Here is a 15,374-nt window from a genome sequence, read left to right as displayed (position 1 = left end):
TCTAGGAAGGTGAACATCCAAACTGGCTAGGCTCCCACAAAGCCAGCACATTAAGTAGGATCAAAACCCTGTGCCATTGTCCTTGGCTTCTCATCAGCCCTCATTGTTCGCCATGTTCAGAGAGTCAGTTGATGGGTATTGTTTCCTTTTTGGCTATTTAAGTAATGCTTTAAGAACATATGTGAACAACTTCCTGTGGGGGGATCTATGTACCAATTCCTTTTGCGTAAATAGCTAGAATGAAATGCCGGGTCACATGGAAATTCAATCTAACCATCTAAACTTCCAAACTATATGTCAAAGTATTCCATTTGGGATTCACATCAACAATCCAGAGGAGTCCTGATACCGCCGCCCCTTTCCTGCACTTAGACTGTGCTTCTTTCAAATCATCCTGTCAGGTGAAAGGTGCTTCTTGCTATGTTTGGATTTGTATTGTCCTGATGATTACTGGTGCCAAGCATCTTGCTGGGTACTCCTTGAAAGTTTGTGTTCTGGGTGTTATATGTAACAGGTTGGCAGGCACAGGGTCATAAAGAGACACTCCTGTTTTCTCTGTAGCCCAGGGAAGCCTCGAGTTCACACTGATCCTGCCTCAGTCTCACAATACTCCCCTCCATCTCTTCCTCCCTCCCTCTTCCTCTCCCTCCCTTCTTACCCCCTCAAGAGTTTTATAATTTTGACCCTTTTTAAAAAATCTTTTTAAATGATTTTTTTTATGTGCACTGGTGTTTTGCCTGCATGTATCTCTGTGTGAGCTTCCCTTGGAACCAAAGCTACAGACAGGTGTGAGCTGCCATGTGGGTGCTGGAAGAGCAGCCAATGCTTCTGACCTCTGAACTACCACTAGCCCCTAATTTTAATTCCTAAATTTACATCTTTAGTCAGTTTCCAATTAGCTTTTGGATATTGTATGAGGTAAGTATCAAAGTTCATTATTTCGCGTGGTTCCACTTGCTCCAATCATTTGCTGAAAAGATCATTCCCACTGAATGATTTTTTCAGGCACTTTTATTAAAATCAGGTGACTGAGACTGGGGAGATGTTCAGCTGATAAAGTGCTTGCCACACAAGCTTGAAGATCTGAGTTCAGTCCCAAGAACCTATGTAAGAAAAGCCAAGAGTAGTGACATACATTTGTAATCCCAGCATGAGGGAAATAGATGCACCCTGGGGCTTACCTGGCAGCCAGTCCAGCCTACTAGTGAGCTCTAGGCCAGTAAGAGATCTTGTCTCAAAAATCAAGGTGAATGATATTTGGGGAATAACACATGACATTTACGTGTGGCCTCCACACACATGCACACACTTGCATGCTTATCTGTAGTTGGTTGTCTTTTACTCTTTGTCTCTTTGGGCGCCTGCCACCCAGCTCCCAAATAAATACACATATGGAGACTCATTCTTACTTATAAATGCCTGACTTTAAGTTGGCTTATTTCTAGCCAACTTTTTTTTTAACTTAAATTATCCCACATATCTTTGCCTCTGGGCTTTTATCTTTCTCTAGTCTGTATACCTTTCTTTACTTCTTACTCCATGACTTGCTGTGTAGTTGAGTGGCTGGTCCCTGATGTCCTCTCCTTTTTTTCTTGCTCCTTGATCTTTTCTTCCCAGATTTCTCCTCCTATTTATTCTCTTTGCCAGGTAGCCCCGCCTATCTTTTCTCCTACCTCATTACTGGCTGTTTAGCTCTTTATTAGACCAATCAGGTTTTTAGATAGGCAAAGTAACATAACTTCATACGAGTTACACAAATGCAACATAAAAGAATGCAACACATCTTTGTATCATTAAACAAATGTTCCACACATAAATGAATGTAACATCTTAAAATAACATTTCACAACACTTATCTACATAGATTTGCACTTGCATGCACAAATACACACCTCCATTAATCAGCAGTGCCTGGGTTTGCCTATTGGTCTGCATGCTTATTCTTATACTAGTACCACAGTGTTTTGACCACTGTAGCTTTGTGGTCAGCTTTCAAATAGGTATATTTGTGTTCTCCTATGTTGTTCTGTCTTCCAGGATTGTTTTAGCTGCTATGGGTTCATTGCATTGCTGTAGAATTTTAGGATTGATGGTGATTTTGATAGTTACCCTGTTTAATATGTAGATAAGTTGGGAAGTTTTACCATACTAAATAATTTAGGCCTTTCTTTTTTTTTTTTTTTGAAAAGGGGAAAAAAAAACAAGTTTCTACCTCCTCCCAGCCTCCCATTTCCCTCCTCCTCCTCCCACCCTTCCCCCCTCCTCCCACTCTTCTCCCCCTCCCCCCACTCCTCTCCCCCTCCCTCTCCAGTCCAATGGGCAGTCAGGGTTCCCTGCCCTGTGGTAAGTCCTAGGTCCTCCCCCCTCCGTCTATATTTAGGAAGGTGAACATCCAAACTGGCTAGGCTCCTGCAAAGACATAGACCCACACTGGAGCACTGGACTGAGCTCTCAAGGTCCCAATGAGGAGCAGAAGGAGGGAGAACATGAGCAACGAAGTCGGGACCACGAGGGGTGCACCCACCCATTGAGACAGTGGAGCTGATTGGGAGCTCACCAAGGCCAGCTGGACTGTGACGGAAAAAGCATGGGATATAACTGGTCTCTCTGAACATGGCGAACAATGAGGACTGATGAGAAGCTAAGGACAATGGCACGGGGTTTTGATCCTACTTAATTTAGGCCTTTCTATCCATGATGGACCATCTTTCCATTTATTTAGGTCTTGGTGCACTTTGTCTCAATAATTTTTGTCAGCATGTGTCTCTCATATCTTTGCTTGTTGCTTTGTTTTTTTTTTTTAGCTTGTTGCCTTTTTCAAATAGGATCTATATACAGCCCAAGCTGGCCTAGCATTCACTCACCATCCTCCTAACTATGTCTTCAAAGTTGTGGAGTTGCAGGTACATGCCACCATATGCTGTGCAATAGATATCTTTTCTTAGTAGAGTCCATTCAGATTTGTGCTCATGTAGTAATGGTGAAGAGCAGAGACACTGTTCTCCATCTGATGAGCTTTTCCTGCCCCAGCTGTTTCCTAAGCAGGTGTGTCAGCAGACCCCATTCGTCACTGTTGTCCTTACTACTTTACACACAGTATTGTAGATATGGCTGCAGGAAGTCAGGGAAATAGAATAAAGCAAGCACTGCCTGCAGCGTTTGCTTTACCCTTCATTGCTATTCCACGTCTTTTCCATAATTCCTGTGAGCCCATTACCATCAGGTGCTATTCTTTGTTTGTATGTGTGCATGTACTTTCATATTATACAGGTGCACATGTGTGTAGAGGCTAGAAGACACCCCGACTGGCATGCCCCTTTCTTTAGAAAAAGGGTCTTTCACTGGCCTGGAGCTCACCCAGCAGAATAGACTGGGTGGCCAGTGAGCGTAGGGACTTTGTTTTGCCTCTCCAGCACTGAGGTTGCAAATATGCACCATGACATGTGGGGCTTTTGTTTTGTTTCGTTTTCTGTTGTTTTTCTATAGGTGTTCTGGGGATTGAGCTGACTACACCACTTTCACAGAAGCACAGTTTTGCTCCTTTGTGCTGTTACTATAACATATATTTCTAGATATTTTAGGCCCATAACATACATTACCTTATGCAGCTGATCTTTTAATTAATTAGGAAAAAAATAAATTGCAATGATTACAGTGACTTTTATAATTAATTACCTGAACAATCATTTCTGCCAGCACTTAACTTTAGAGTATAGAGCCACACCATTGCCTGAGCACTCTTTACAATCTCTTTTTAAAGGTAATAATAGCTTTAATGGCATACAACTCTCATAGTCTACAATTTATTCTTGTTTGTTTTAAGGAAAAAGTCTCACTATGCAGTGTTGGCTAGCCTGGAACTCACTGTATAGAGCAGGCCAGCCTCACACTCGAAGAGATCTGCCTGCCTCTGCCCCCTGAGAGCTGGGATTAAAAGTGTTTACTACCATGCCTAGCTTATTTTTTTTAATTATGTGGTTGTGTGTGTGTGTGTTTCGGGATATTATATGCATATGTGAGTGCAGGTGCCTGTATAGTTTAGTTAGGAGCATTGGTTCCCCTGGGGCTGAAGTTACAGGTGGGTGTGAGCTACTTCATGTGAGTGCTGGGAACTGAATTTGGGCCCTCTGGAAGAATAAACTGTACTTTTAACCACTGAGCCACCTCTACAGCCCTACAACTTATCATTTTAAACTGCATAATAGCTCAGTGGTTCTTAGTAGTAATACAGGACCATGCACTATCATCCCATACTTGCTTTTCAGGTATTTTTCTCACCCAAGAAAGAAACTCCATTCTCTGCCACCATTCCTTTCCCATCTTCCTGCCCAGGTTTCGGCTAAACTCATCCACTTTCTGTCTCTGTAGGGCTGGCTGCTTGAGAGGTTTCAAACACATGGAGTCACACAGTATGTGGTTCCTTATGCTTGGTTTCCCTCACTCCGTTGTGTTCAGATTCCATCTGTGCTGTGGGATGTCTCAGTTTTTCTCCTAAAGGTGAAGAATATCCCCCCTGTAGTATTTCTCATAAGCCAAGGTTGATAGCAACCAATTTTTCTCAATTTTCCTTAAATCTGGGAATCTTTTTCATTTTACTTTTTAAGGTTAACTTTTTGGCATAAGACTTGTTTGACATTTATTTTCAGCACAGTGTTATGTCCCTATCTTCTGACCACCAATTTCACAAAAGTCAACTATGAGTTTTATTGGAATTCCCTTGCATAGGATAAGGTGGTTTCGTTTTTATTTTGTTTTGCTTTCCCATTTTGCTTTTGAGATTTTAATCTTTGACTTTGCACCTTTGCCTTTGTGTTTGTCCTATTTAGAATCGCGGATTTTTGGTTGTGCATGTTTCTCACTAAATCTAGGAGACCTTCTACCATTTTCTCTTTAAATATCTGTCCATTCCCTTCTCTACTGTCCAGTACATCCATCACATGTGGTTTCAGTATTCAGTTATGTCCACTGTTCTCCATTCTTTTCCCTCTGCAGGTTCTTTATTCATTCACCTCCGGGTTTGCTGATCATTTCTTTCTACCAACTCAGTCAAACCTGTTGACTTTAACATTGGTCATTGTACTTTTTATATCTAGAATTTCTACCTCTTAAAAGTCATTCCTTGGTGAGAATTCATCATCCTAGTTTCCTTACTTTTGATAATTGTACAGTTTTTAAAATTCATTTTCTTAAATTACATCTATTTGTGGTGGGGCACATGTGGATGTCAGAGAATAACTTGTAAGAGTTGGTGCTCCCCTTCCACAACACAGGTCCTAGGGATCAAACTCAGGTCATCAGGCTGGGCAGCGAACATCATCACCCACTGAGCTACCTAACAGGCCCTTCTGCAATTTCATTAAGCCTTTGAGATACGCGTTGTGGGGTGGCCTCATCTTCATGTGGAGTATTTGGGAGAGAGCTTCAGTTACCCAAGCCAGGAGCTTATGGGGAAGAAAATCAAGCTTGCTTGGGAGTCACGGGCTCTCAATCTTATTAAGAGGAAGTCAAGTTGTTTTTTTTTTTTTTAAGATTTATTTATGTGCTTTGGTGCTTTGCCTGTTATGTGTATCCATGTGAGAGCATCAGATACCTTGGAACTGGAGCCACAGATGGCTATGAGTTGCCATGTGGGTGCTGGGAATTGAACCCAAGTCCTCTGGAAGAGTAGCTAATGTTCTTAACCATCGAGCCATCTCTCCAGCCACTCCTTTTAATTTTAAGGCTTACATTTATTGGTTAATTCTATGTGTTTGTGCATATGTTCATGAGTGCCACGTGTAGAGGTCAAAAGGCAGTTTGTGAGAGTCAGTTCTCTTCTTCCATTATATGGGTCCTCAGAGTTGAATCAAAGTTGTCAGGGTCTCGAGCAAGTGTCTTTATCCCCTGAGCAATCCCACTCCTGTTAACTTACTGGTTTAATACCTGTGTGTGGTTTTCATAATTTTTTACATTTATGTGGGTCTGTCTGTCGGTAGATATGTGAAGTGAGAAGACAACCTACAGCAATCTGTTCTGTTCCCACCATGTGGGCACCAAAGATTGTTCTGAGCTCTTCAGACCCAGTGGCCCCTTCTCAGCTGAGCCATCTCACCAGCCTCATTAGGTTTTTTTGTTTGTTTCATTGCTTTTCCCAAGACAGTGTCTATGAATCATGGCTATTCTGTAACTCACTATGTAGACCAGACTGGCCTTCAGCTCACAGAGATTAGACTGTCTTTGCCCCCTCTGCACCACCGTGCTAGGCAAATAGCTTTTGTTTTGTTTTAAATTATTGAGTTTCTTCCTCTGGTTTTTTCAGAAATCTTTCTCCTCTTTTGTGTCTTACAACTTATTTTTCACCTATGTCCTCAAAGGCAGGTAGAAAGTCCTGAGAGTCCTGTCTTGCTGAGGCTCTTACCTGTGTGTTTTCTAGACCAAGTGGACGGCTCCATTAGCATCTGTGTGGTGAAGGATGACACTAAAATCAGCATCGAACCGTGAGTTGGGACACTTAGTGCCAAAGTCCTTCTAGTGAGGGTATTTTTTACCAGTATGGGCTCCAAAGCCTCTTTTTTCCAGGCTTGTCTTCCCAGGGAGGGCAGGCCAGACGCAGATATTCACTAGAGAATCTGGGCTTCTCCAGGAGTGGGTCAAAGTGCCCACTGTGTTACTTCTGTCTAAACTTAGACAGGTGGGCTTGTGGTGGGGGCAGAACTTCTTCTGTGGACCTGGGTTTCTGAACAGAAGTGGAGACAACATAGTGCAGGAGGATAGAACATTTGTGGGATGTGGCTGGAAACAGGTGGTCAGTATCATGTAGCTCCTTGTCCTGGACCCCAGGAGAGGCACCCAAGAAATCAGAAATCAGATATGAAGAAGAATATTCTGAAATGCCTGTGTCTGTTGGGTGATAAAGGTAATGAGCAGCCACCATGTCTGAGAGATGGCAGTAAGCTGTCATGGAGCAGGCAGTGACTGTGAGCGGGGTACATGGTACATCTCTGCTGTGTCCTGGCTTAGTCATTTGAATCCCCATGTATGTATGTGGCCTCATTTCAGACACATCAACGTTGGAAACAGGTTTCAGGCGGAGATCCCAGAACTGCAGGAGAGGCTGCTGGCCACAGTGGATGAGAATATAGCTTCTCTGGTCTGGAAGCCATGGGGAGATGTGATGACCAACCCAGAGACCCAGGACAGAGGTGTCTGAGGCTTTGAGTCAGATCCCAAGGCTTCTCCTTCCCCATCCAACTCCAGGAATTGTGCCCTTGGCCTAGCAGCTTTCTCCAGGTTGCATGGCCCTGCCCCACCTCTGACTTACCAGTGCAGGTGGCAGGCCTGAGTTCTATGGTTCCTCCTTGTTCCCTTTACTAATCTGCCCTCTTTGGGGATGTAAGGAAAGGGAAGTTGACTAAGAGCTCCTGTGCTATGGGGAAGGCTACCTCCCTGGCATGTCCTGACTCCATTTCTTCCTCCTAATGCTCTTGGACTTTGCTGGAAATACAGTGATGGAGCTCTGCAATGTGGCATGCTCCAGTGTGATGCCAGGAGGGGGCACCAACCTAGAGCTTGCCCTCCACTGCCTTCATGAAGCCCAGGGCAGTGTTCAGGTGAGATCCTTTGTATCCTGCACTCCTGGGGCTGGGCATTCTGGGCCTTGGATTGCCTGGATGAGGGAATGGTGAAGGTCAGTGTCTGCAATCATTTGAGGCTGGTATTGAGAGTGGGGGAGTGGAAACTTTTCAGTTATAGGATTTGTCTGTCAATTATTGAGTCTCCAGGATAGCGGTTCTCAACCTATGGGTCAAGACCCCTTTGTGTGTGGGCGGGGGGTCAAAGAATCCTTTCCTAGCAGTCACTTAAGACCATTGGAGCAGGGCGGTGGTGGCGCACGCCTTTAATCCCAGCACTCGGGAGGCAGAGGCAGGCGGATCTCTGTGAGTTCGAGACCAGCCTGGTCTACAAGAGCTAGTTCCAGGACAGGCTCCAAAAACCACAGAGAAACCCTGTCTCAAAAAACCAAAAACCAAAAAAAAAAAAAAGACCATTGGAAAACACAATATTTACATTACAATTCATAACAGTAACAAAGTAGTAAGAAAACTCATTTTATGGTTGGGGGGTAGTCATCACAAGAGGAACTGTATTAAAGGGTTGAAACATTAGGAAGGTTGAGAGCCACTGCTCTAAGAGAAGGGATTCTGGGGCAGTGCAGGAGGACCAATGTTCAAGACCTGAGACTCAGTCCTGGGCCATGCTTTTTGCCAAATTGAGGGGCAGTACCTGGCACGTGTACATTGAATACCCACTGGATGTCAATCAAGTCAAGGCTCTGTTTTTTTTTTTTTTTTTGATTTTTCGAGACAGGGTTTCTCTGTAGCTTTTGGTTCCTGTCCTGGCACTAACTCTTTCTAGACCAGGCTGGCCTCGAACTCACAGAGATCCGACTGCCTCTGCCTCCCAAGTGCTGGGATTAAAGGCGTGCGCCACCACCACCCGGCAAGGCTCTGTTTTTGATTTAATACTTCATTGTCCTCCTCTGGGGACTATGAGTGGAAATTCTGTCTTGTTTTTATTTTGTATTGTTTTTATGGTTTTTCAAGACAGGGTTTCTCTATGTAGCATTGGCTGTCCTGGAACTTGCTCTGTAAACAAGTTTGGCCTCGAACTCAGAACTCTACCTACCTCTGCTTCCTGAGTGCTGGGATTAAATGTGTGTACCACCCAGTGGAAATCCTCATTTTCATTTTGTACCAGACCCTAGAAAGTCCATGTCTGGTAGTTCGTATTCTCACAGGGCTTGTAAGAGAGACAAATTTTGTTTATAAATGTATTGGCTGAGGGGTGTTGTCACACCTGTACTTCCAGGACTTGGAAGGCTAAGGCAGGAGGATAATAAGTTTGAGACCAGCCTGGCCTACAGTATGAGGTTCTGTCTCAAAAAGTCAAAGGCTAATGGTATAGCTCATATGTGAGGCCCAGACTCCATCTCCAGCACAGCTGAAAGGTAAAAGTACTCGAGTAAGGAGTGTAGAAGAGAGAATAACATGTAGTGTTTTGTGGGACGCCACTCTTCTAGGCTCTGGTGGGGCAGTAGTATGTGCCTCACAAACCCACATACTGTTCCCTTCATGGAAAAGTCATATTTTGAAGGCAAAGATGATATTCATAGGGGTGCTTAGTGAGGCTATCATGGGTTGACACACTGCCCACCAGCCCAAGAACCAAGCACTTGTAGGTAGCCTTGAACCAGATGACTTTAGAGACATTTGTTCTTCAATGAAAGAAGAATGGAGACAGCCCCCATTTCCCATACTTTATGAGTGACCCTCGTTTGCTGTCCTTCCAGGTTGCCCTGGAGACTCTGTTACTCAGAGGACCCCAGAAGCCCCGCACTCACCCGCTAGCTGACTATCGCTACACAGGTAACTGGAGAAAGGGTTGTTTGATACTGAGGTCTGGCTGATCCCTGCCAGGCCTAATGGTAAAGTCCACCTCTGCCTCTGTCTCTCAGCCTTCTTTTTAGGGCCTCTGCCTGACTTCCTAAAGGGGCCTGTTCTTTCCAGAAGGACTCTGCAGGCACTGCCTTGAATTCACAAAACCCCCATCAGCCCTTTTCCATCGTTCCCTCAGAGTTCTTTCCAGCAAGATGAGTGTTCCTGACAGGGGCAGGAAATATAGACTCAGGTTGAGCAGCTGAGCACAGAAAAGCCTGGCAGCTTGACCCACCCATCCTTAGCCACCAAAGCCCCAGCCAGTTGCACGCATCTATAACATGTGGATAGTGAGACCCCAGCCTTGTAGGATTTGGGAAGACTGTCTGAGGTTAATACATTATTGATGTTCATAATGGCAGTGCTAAAAAGTATGGTCCATATGTCAGTCAGGCTATGGTCCCTTGAGGAAAAACATCTCCTTCCATGACTGTGTTCCCGGCAGGTTCAGACATCTGGACCCCCATGGAGAAGAGGCTCTTCAAGAAGGCATTCTGTGCCCACAAGAAGGACTTTTACCTGATACACAAAACAGTAAGATGACAGAGGGTGGGCAGCAAGCCCTGCCTCACACACCTGTCTCTCGCCTGCCCACAGCAAAACCACTTATTACTGTTGCCTTCCTTCTCATCAGTCAGTGCTGATCACTCCAACTCAGCACTTGCTGCCTTCATCTGTCCTGGTTTACTCATGTGTGCATGTGCTGAAACACACAAATGTACAACCTAATGCTCTTCTGGTTTTGATGTTTTGGTGGTGGCGGTGGTTTTTTGGTTTTTGGTTTTTGTTTTGTTTGGTTTGATTGGTTGGTTAGTTGGATTTTTTTGTCATTGTTGGGTTTTGTTTATTTTCTTGGTTTTTGGGGACAGGGTCTCTTTGTGTAGCTTTGGAGCCTGTCCTGGAACTTGCTCTATAGAACAGACTGCCCTTGAACTCAGAGATCCACCTGCCTCTGCCTCCCAAGGGCTCTCTCTTCTGTTCTTACATAAAACTACACCTAAACAAGGTGCAAGGCTGAGTATGTTTTACACATGTATGTTCCCATAGGACTCTCAAGACAGCGAACTTCTCTATGATGTCCAGTACCTCCTCCATTCCTGGCAGCCTATTATACATGCCACTGTGCCTCTCCCCATGTCCCTTGTCAGCCTGGTCTGTAAGAAAGTTTGAACTTTGAATTTTGTATCACTAGGGCAGTCAGACAGTATGTGTTCTGTGCTTCATCTAGCTGCTTATACCCAGCATTCTTACTTGGAAGTTCCTATGTGTTGCACTTATTAATAATTCATCCTTTCTGCTGCTAAATAATATTCTACTGCATGGGTGTACCACGGTTGTATTTAATCATTTATCAGTTGATGGACATTTGAGTGGTTTCCGGTTTGGGCAATTATAAAATAAAGCTGTTGCGAGCGTCATGTACAAAGTCAGCTCTCAGAGTCGTTCCCTGTACTGTTTTTTTCACTGCTTTTTGTTTGTTTTTGTTTTGTTTTGTTTGCTGGAAGGTGAATCTGCTTCTGTTATTCTATTGTGTTCAGGAGCAGAAGTCAGCTTTCTTTCTTTTTTCTTTTTTTTTAAACTTGGTACTGTTTCCTACGCAGAAGACATGCTGCCTTGACTGCTAGTTTTTGACAACACGCAAGCAGTTTCAGATTCTTGTAGAGAAAGTGTGCTCTGGTGCTCACTGACAGTTAATTTCGTGGGAAAGTTTCCTTCTAGGCAGCTCGACTTTCCCTTCCTTCTACCTCCCTTCATCCTCCCGTCTTCTTGGTGCTGGGAAGGGGACCCACATCCTCTTTCATAGCAAGCAATCTCTCTACCACTAGGTCCCACTTCCAGCTCTCTGTTTTGTTAGGTGTTTTTGCAGAGGTTCTTTCTTTCTTGAGATAAGATATCATCACTGTTTATCACAGGCTGGCTTCATACTCTTTATCCTCCTGCTGGGATTACAGTCCCATATCACTCACAGTCCTGGCTCCAGAAGTCATGCTTGTTTGTTCAGACAGGGTCACTCTACATAGTCCTGGCTGTCCTGGAACTCACTATCAGAGATCATGCTGCCTCTGCCTCCAGAGGATTAAAGACATGCACCACCACATTCAGCCCAGGAGTCATATTTTACAAGAGCAAGTGGCTGGGCCTGAGTACTCTCAACTCCATTGTACTCAGAGCTGTCCTTCCCTGGAGGACTTTTGAGGCTTTGTTTAGTTTAATGGCTGTGTACTCACCACAGAGGAAGGGCATTCTGTGTCACTCCCAATCTCACTAAGTGTGGCTATTGCCTGCTGTAACATCACAGTGAGCCTCCTCACCTGTGGGTCTTTATGTGCCTTCCTACAGGGAAGAAGCATGCTGCACTTAGTGCTGGTGACTAATATGTGACTTCAATTTGGACCCTTCACCACCTGGAAAGACCAAGATCCTTATCTTTGCCCAGCTATGAGCAGAGGTGTTGGGGAAGGGATTTCCAAGGTGGAGTTCACATGTAAGGTACTGCCCACAGTCTGCTTCTGTGTCTTCCTTCCCACTAGATCCAGACTAAGAGTGTAGCACAGTGCGTTGAATACTACTACATCTGGAAAAAGATGGTCAAGTTTGACTGTGGCCGAGCACCTGGGCTGGAGAAGAGGGGCAGGAGAGAGCTGGATGAGGTAGAAAGGACTGAAGACAAGGTAGAGGATCATGAAGGAGCAGCCTGGGTGCATCTTTGGTCCAGCCAGAGGCTGGGGGAGGCTCCTAAGGGAAGGTCTCCCTGCAGAGGATGTTTCCACACAAGTGTCTTAAATCATCTTTACCCCTTCTGCAGATCACTTGCAGCCCTCGGGAGAGACCCACCCACCGTCCAACTCCTGAGTTAAAGATAAAGACCAAGAGTTACAGGAGGGAGTCTATTCTTCACTCCAGCCCAAGTGCAGTCCCAAAGCGTACCCCTGAGCCTCCAGGGAGTGTGGAGAGCCAGGGCGTGTTCCCTTGCAGAGAGTGCGAGAGGTACTAGCCTTCCCTCTGGACCTCCACCCTCTTGTTTGACTTACCTCCCAAGCTCCTCCAGCTCTGACCCACATCCTTGTGACTCCTCAGAGTGTTCGACAAGATCAAGAGTCGGAATGCCCACATGAAGCGCCACCGCCTCCAGGAGCACGTGGAACCCGTCAGGGTGAAGTGGCCTGTGAAGCCATACCCTCTGAAGGAGGAAGAGGAGGAGGAAGAGGAAGAGCTGGGAGCTGACATGGGCCCCCTGCAGTGGTGACTCCTTGCTGGAAGCTGGTTTGCAAGAGGGGATCCAGCCCTTTGCCAGTGCCCTGGGCCTCTCAGAAGTGTTTGGGGCACCCTTCCCCTCTCTCCTCTCAATGTCCAGCTTTGCTAGCAAGCTTGGCTGGCATTTGGACATGAACAGGAGAAGCTGTCACAAGTAGCTCTGAAGTCATGTGGGTGACCAGAGGCTCCATTCTTTCCTGGTTAATAGTTGCATATTTGTAGTCCCATTCACTTGGAGCAGGGGACCCTGGGAGGCAGGTTTGGTCTAGGTGGCTTTTAGATCTGAGCTGTAGGCATGGGACTAACATTGGTTAGAGAGAATCAGTGAGGACACCTGAGATCCAGTGAGCTGGGCCCTCCTCTAGGTGGGGCCTCCCTGCATTCCCATCATCCCTAGTCTTGCAATGACTGTATATTGTTAGGTGTGTTTTTTATGTGTCTGCTTGTATCTTATTAAATTGGGTTCTTAAACAGCTGTTTTCTAACTTCCCAGACTGTGTGCTCTGCAGAAGCTTCAGGGCCACACAGCTGGGGCCAAGAGGTGAGCAGGGAGAAGGTTATTAAGCAGCGCACACCAGCAGTTCCCGGTCTGTAGGTGGGAACATATACACAGAAGCAAAAACCCCTTCCTCAGAGAGCTTCGTTTAGGAGAAGACTTGGTAGCAGTTGTGAATGAGCACACAGGTGATGGCCATGATAATAGACTGAAGCCAGAAAAGCATGTGTGGATATAGCTGCTCAACCTGAAATCAAGGATAAGGACCCTGGCAGCAAGCAGAATGAGATCATGGCTGCAGCCCATGTAAGGACAGGAACCCCAACCTCAACTTGCAAGAGAATAGGGAAGAGCCCTGCCTCGCCTCCTGTGTCCCAGGGCCCCATCCCAGAACTACAGAGGTCTCACCAAGGGACCACATCTCAGCTAAAGATTAAAGGCAGGGAGGGAATTAATTTTGGAGCTGTTGAGATGCCCTGTTTGAGGGAGATGGTGCAGGGCAGCCCAGGAACCAGAATTGGCCTCTTTCTTCTTAGTAATCTACAAATTGATTTCCTGCTTGAACATGCTTTCCCAATGCATGTAAGCTGGTAAATAAGGAAATTTACTTTGTTTGCTGGGTGTTCCCAGTGACCTAAGCATGGCTATGCAGTGTGCATTCCACTGCTCTGCCCTGAGTAGCCCAACTTCTTGAGTGGAAATGCAAGTCTGACCATATGGGTGAGGATATATAATCATCTATTGCTGCTCCAAAAATATGACACCTTGTAGCAAATAGAAGTGGAACCAAAACTGATTGTAGCCATCCAAACTCACCAGGTCTGTGGTCAGAATACAGTGGTGAGCGTAGGGACCATTCAACAAGTGTTCAGTGAGAAACGGTCAGGGGGAGCTGTCTTTTGCCTTTTTCTGTCTCCAACACCCAACTCACATAACACATTCCTCAAATGTTCTCTGCTAGCTACACCACTGTTGAGACTGGAATCATTGTAGGCCAGGCCCTGGAGGCTGGTCTTCTAGATGAGATTTTGAGAATAACTGTAGATTTACAGAAACCTAACATAGTACCAAAAACTTGAACATACCCAGTTTCCCCCATCAACATCTTACTATACTTTTTCACTAATTTTTAAAAGTTTATTTTTTGTGTGTATGTGTCTGTCTCTCTGTGTGTAGGCCAGTGGTTGATATCAGAAATCTTTCTCAAATGTTCTTCATCTTTTTTCTTTCTTTTTAAAAAATATTTATTTATTATGTATACAATATTCTGTCTGTGTGTATGCCTTCAGGTCAGAAGAGGGCACCACACCTCATAACAGATGGTTGTGAGCCACCATGTGGTTGCTGGGAATTGAACTCAGGATCTTTGGAAGAGCAGGCAATGCTCTTAACCTCTGAGCCATCTCTCCAGCCCCTCTTTTTTTTTTTGAGACAAGGTCTTTCACTGACCCTGGAACCCAGGAACATGCCTGTCTCCCACACATCCACTGCTGTTATAGATACACGCTAACATACCCAGCTTTTTACGCCGGTCGAGGTAGCCAAACCCAGGTGCCTCCTGCATGTCAGTTGAGCCACTTAGTCATCTCCCCAGCTCCTCCTGTGCCCCTTTGACATGCCCATGCCATTCTATGTGTGGTACTGAAAGATCCCCCCAAACTTGTGTGTGTGTGTTGTGTGTGTAGGTTAGAGAACAACTTGGCAGGAGTCAGGTCTCACCTTCCACCATGTTGGTCCCAGGAATCGAATTGTGGTCGTTAAACTTGTTAGATAGTGCTTTTACCAGCTGAGCCATCTAAAAATCAGCCCTCCAGCTAGAAAGGGAGACTTTCTGGACTCCCAAACCAATTCTGGAGATGATCACCAGAGGGCGTAAGAAGTTTTCTTTCTTTCTTTCTTTTTTTTTTTAAACTACCAAGCCTTTCCCACGTGACTGAAATGAGGTAAAGCAGGAGGCGGAGCTAAACTGATTAGACTGTCAAACCCGGAGCGTGAACCTTGAGGCATCACGTGAGCGTAGCGTCACTAGTCAGCTGATTAGTTCGTCCCAATTCCGCAGAGGCGTGGCAGAACGAGTCAATAGCGCCTGCTGATTGGTTGGAGGGAGTCAAAGGTCGCGCTGGAGGGGGTGTACTTAGTAGTACGGGATC

At 45.4% G+C, this 15,374-nt stretch overlaps 1 protein-coding gene across 2 annotated transcripts in view; it reads left to right on the top strand.

The window, feature by feature from the left end:
- Znf541 (zinc finger protein 541) overlaps positions 1-12,720 on the top strand; it is a 28,934-nt gene extending 16,214 nt beyond the window's left edge. For both annotated transcript variants that reach the window (XM_005361069.3, XM_005361068.2), the window contains 8 exons: positions 6,413-6,476; positions 7,039-7,181; positions 7,486-7,589; positions 9,329-9,404; positions 9,919-10,007; positions 12,005-12,145; positions 12,280-12,461; positions 12,552-12,720. In XM_005361069.3, the coding sequence (XP_005361126.1) occupies positions 6,413-6,476; positions 7,039-7,181; positions 7,486-7,589; positions 9,329-9,404; positions 9,919-10,007; positions 12,005-12,145; positions 12,280-12,461; positions 12,552-12,720 (968 nt within the window). The remainder of the gene's footprint in view (positions 1-6,412; positions 6,477-7,038; positions 7,182-7,485; positions 7,590-9,328; positions 9,405-9,918; positions 10,008-12,004; positions 12,146-12,279; positions 12,462-12,551) is intronic.
- The last annotated feature ends 2,654 nt before the right edge of the window (positions 12,721-15,374 follow it).

This window comes from Microtus ochrogaster, linkage group LG4, assembly GCF_000317375.1.
Source record: "Microtus ochrogaster isolate Prairie Vole_2 linkage group LG4, MicOch1.0, whole genome shotgun sequence".
NCBI lineage: Eukaryota > Metazoa > Chordata > Mammalia > Rodentia > Cricetidae > Microtus > Microtus ochrogaster.
Note: the sequence above shows the minus strand (reverse complement) of the source record. Positions and strands in the feature narration are given on the sequence as shown.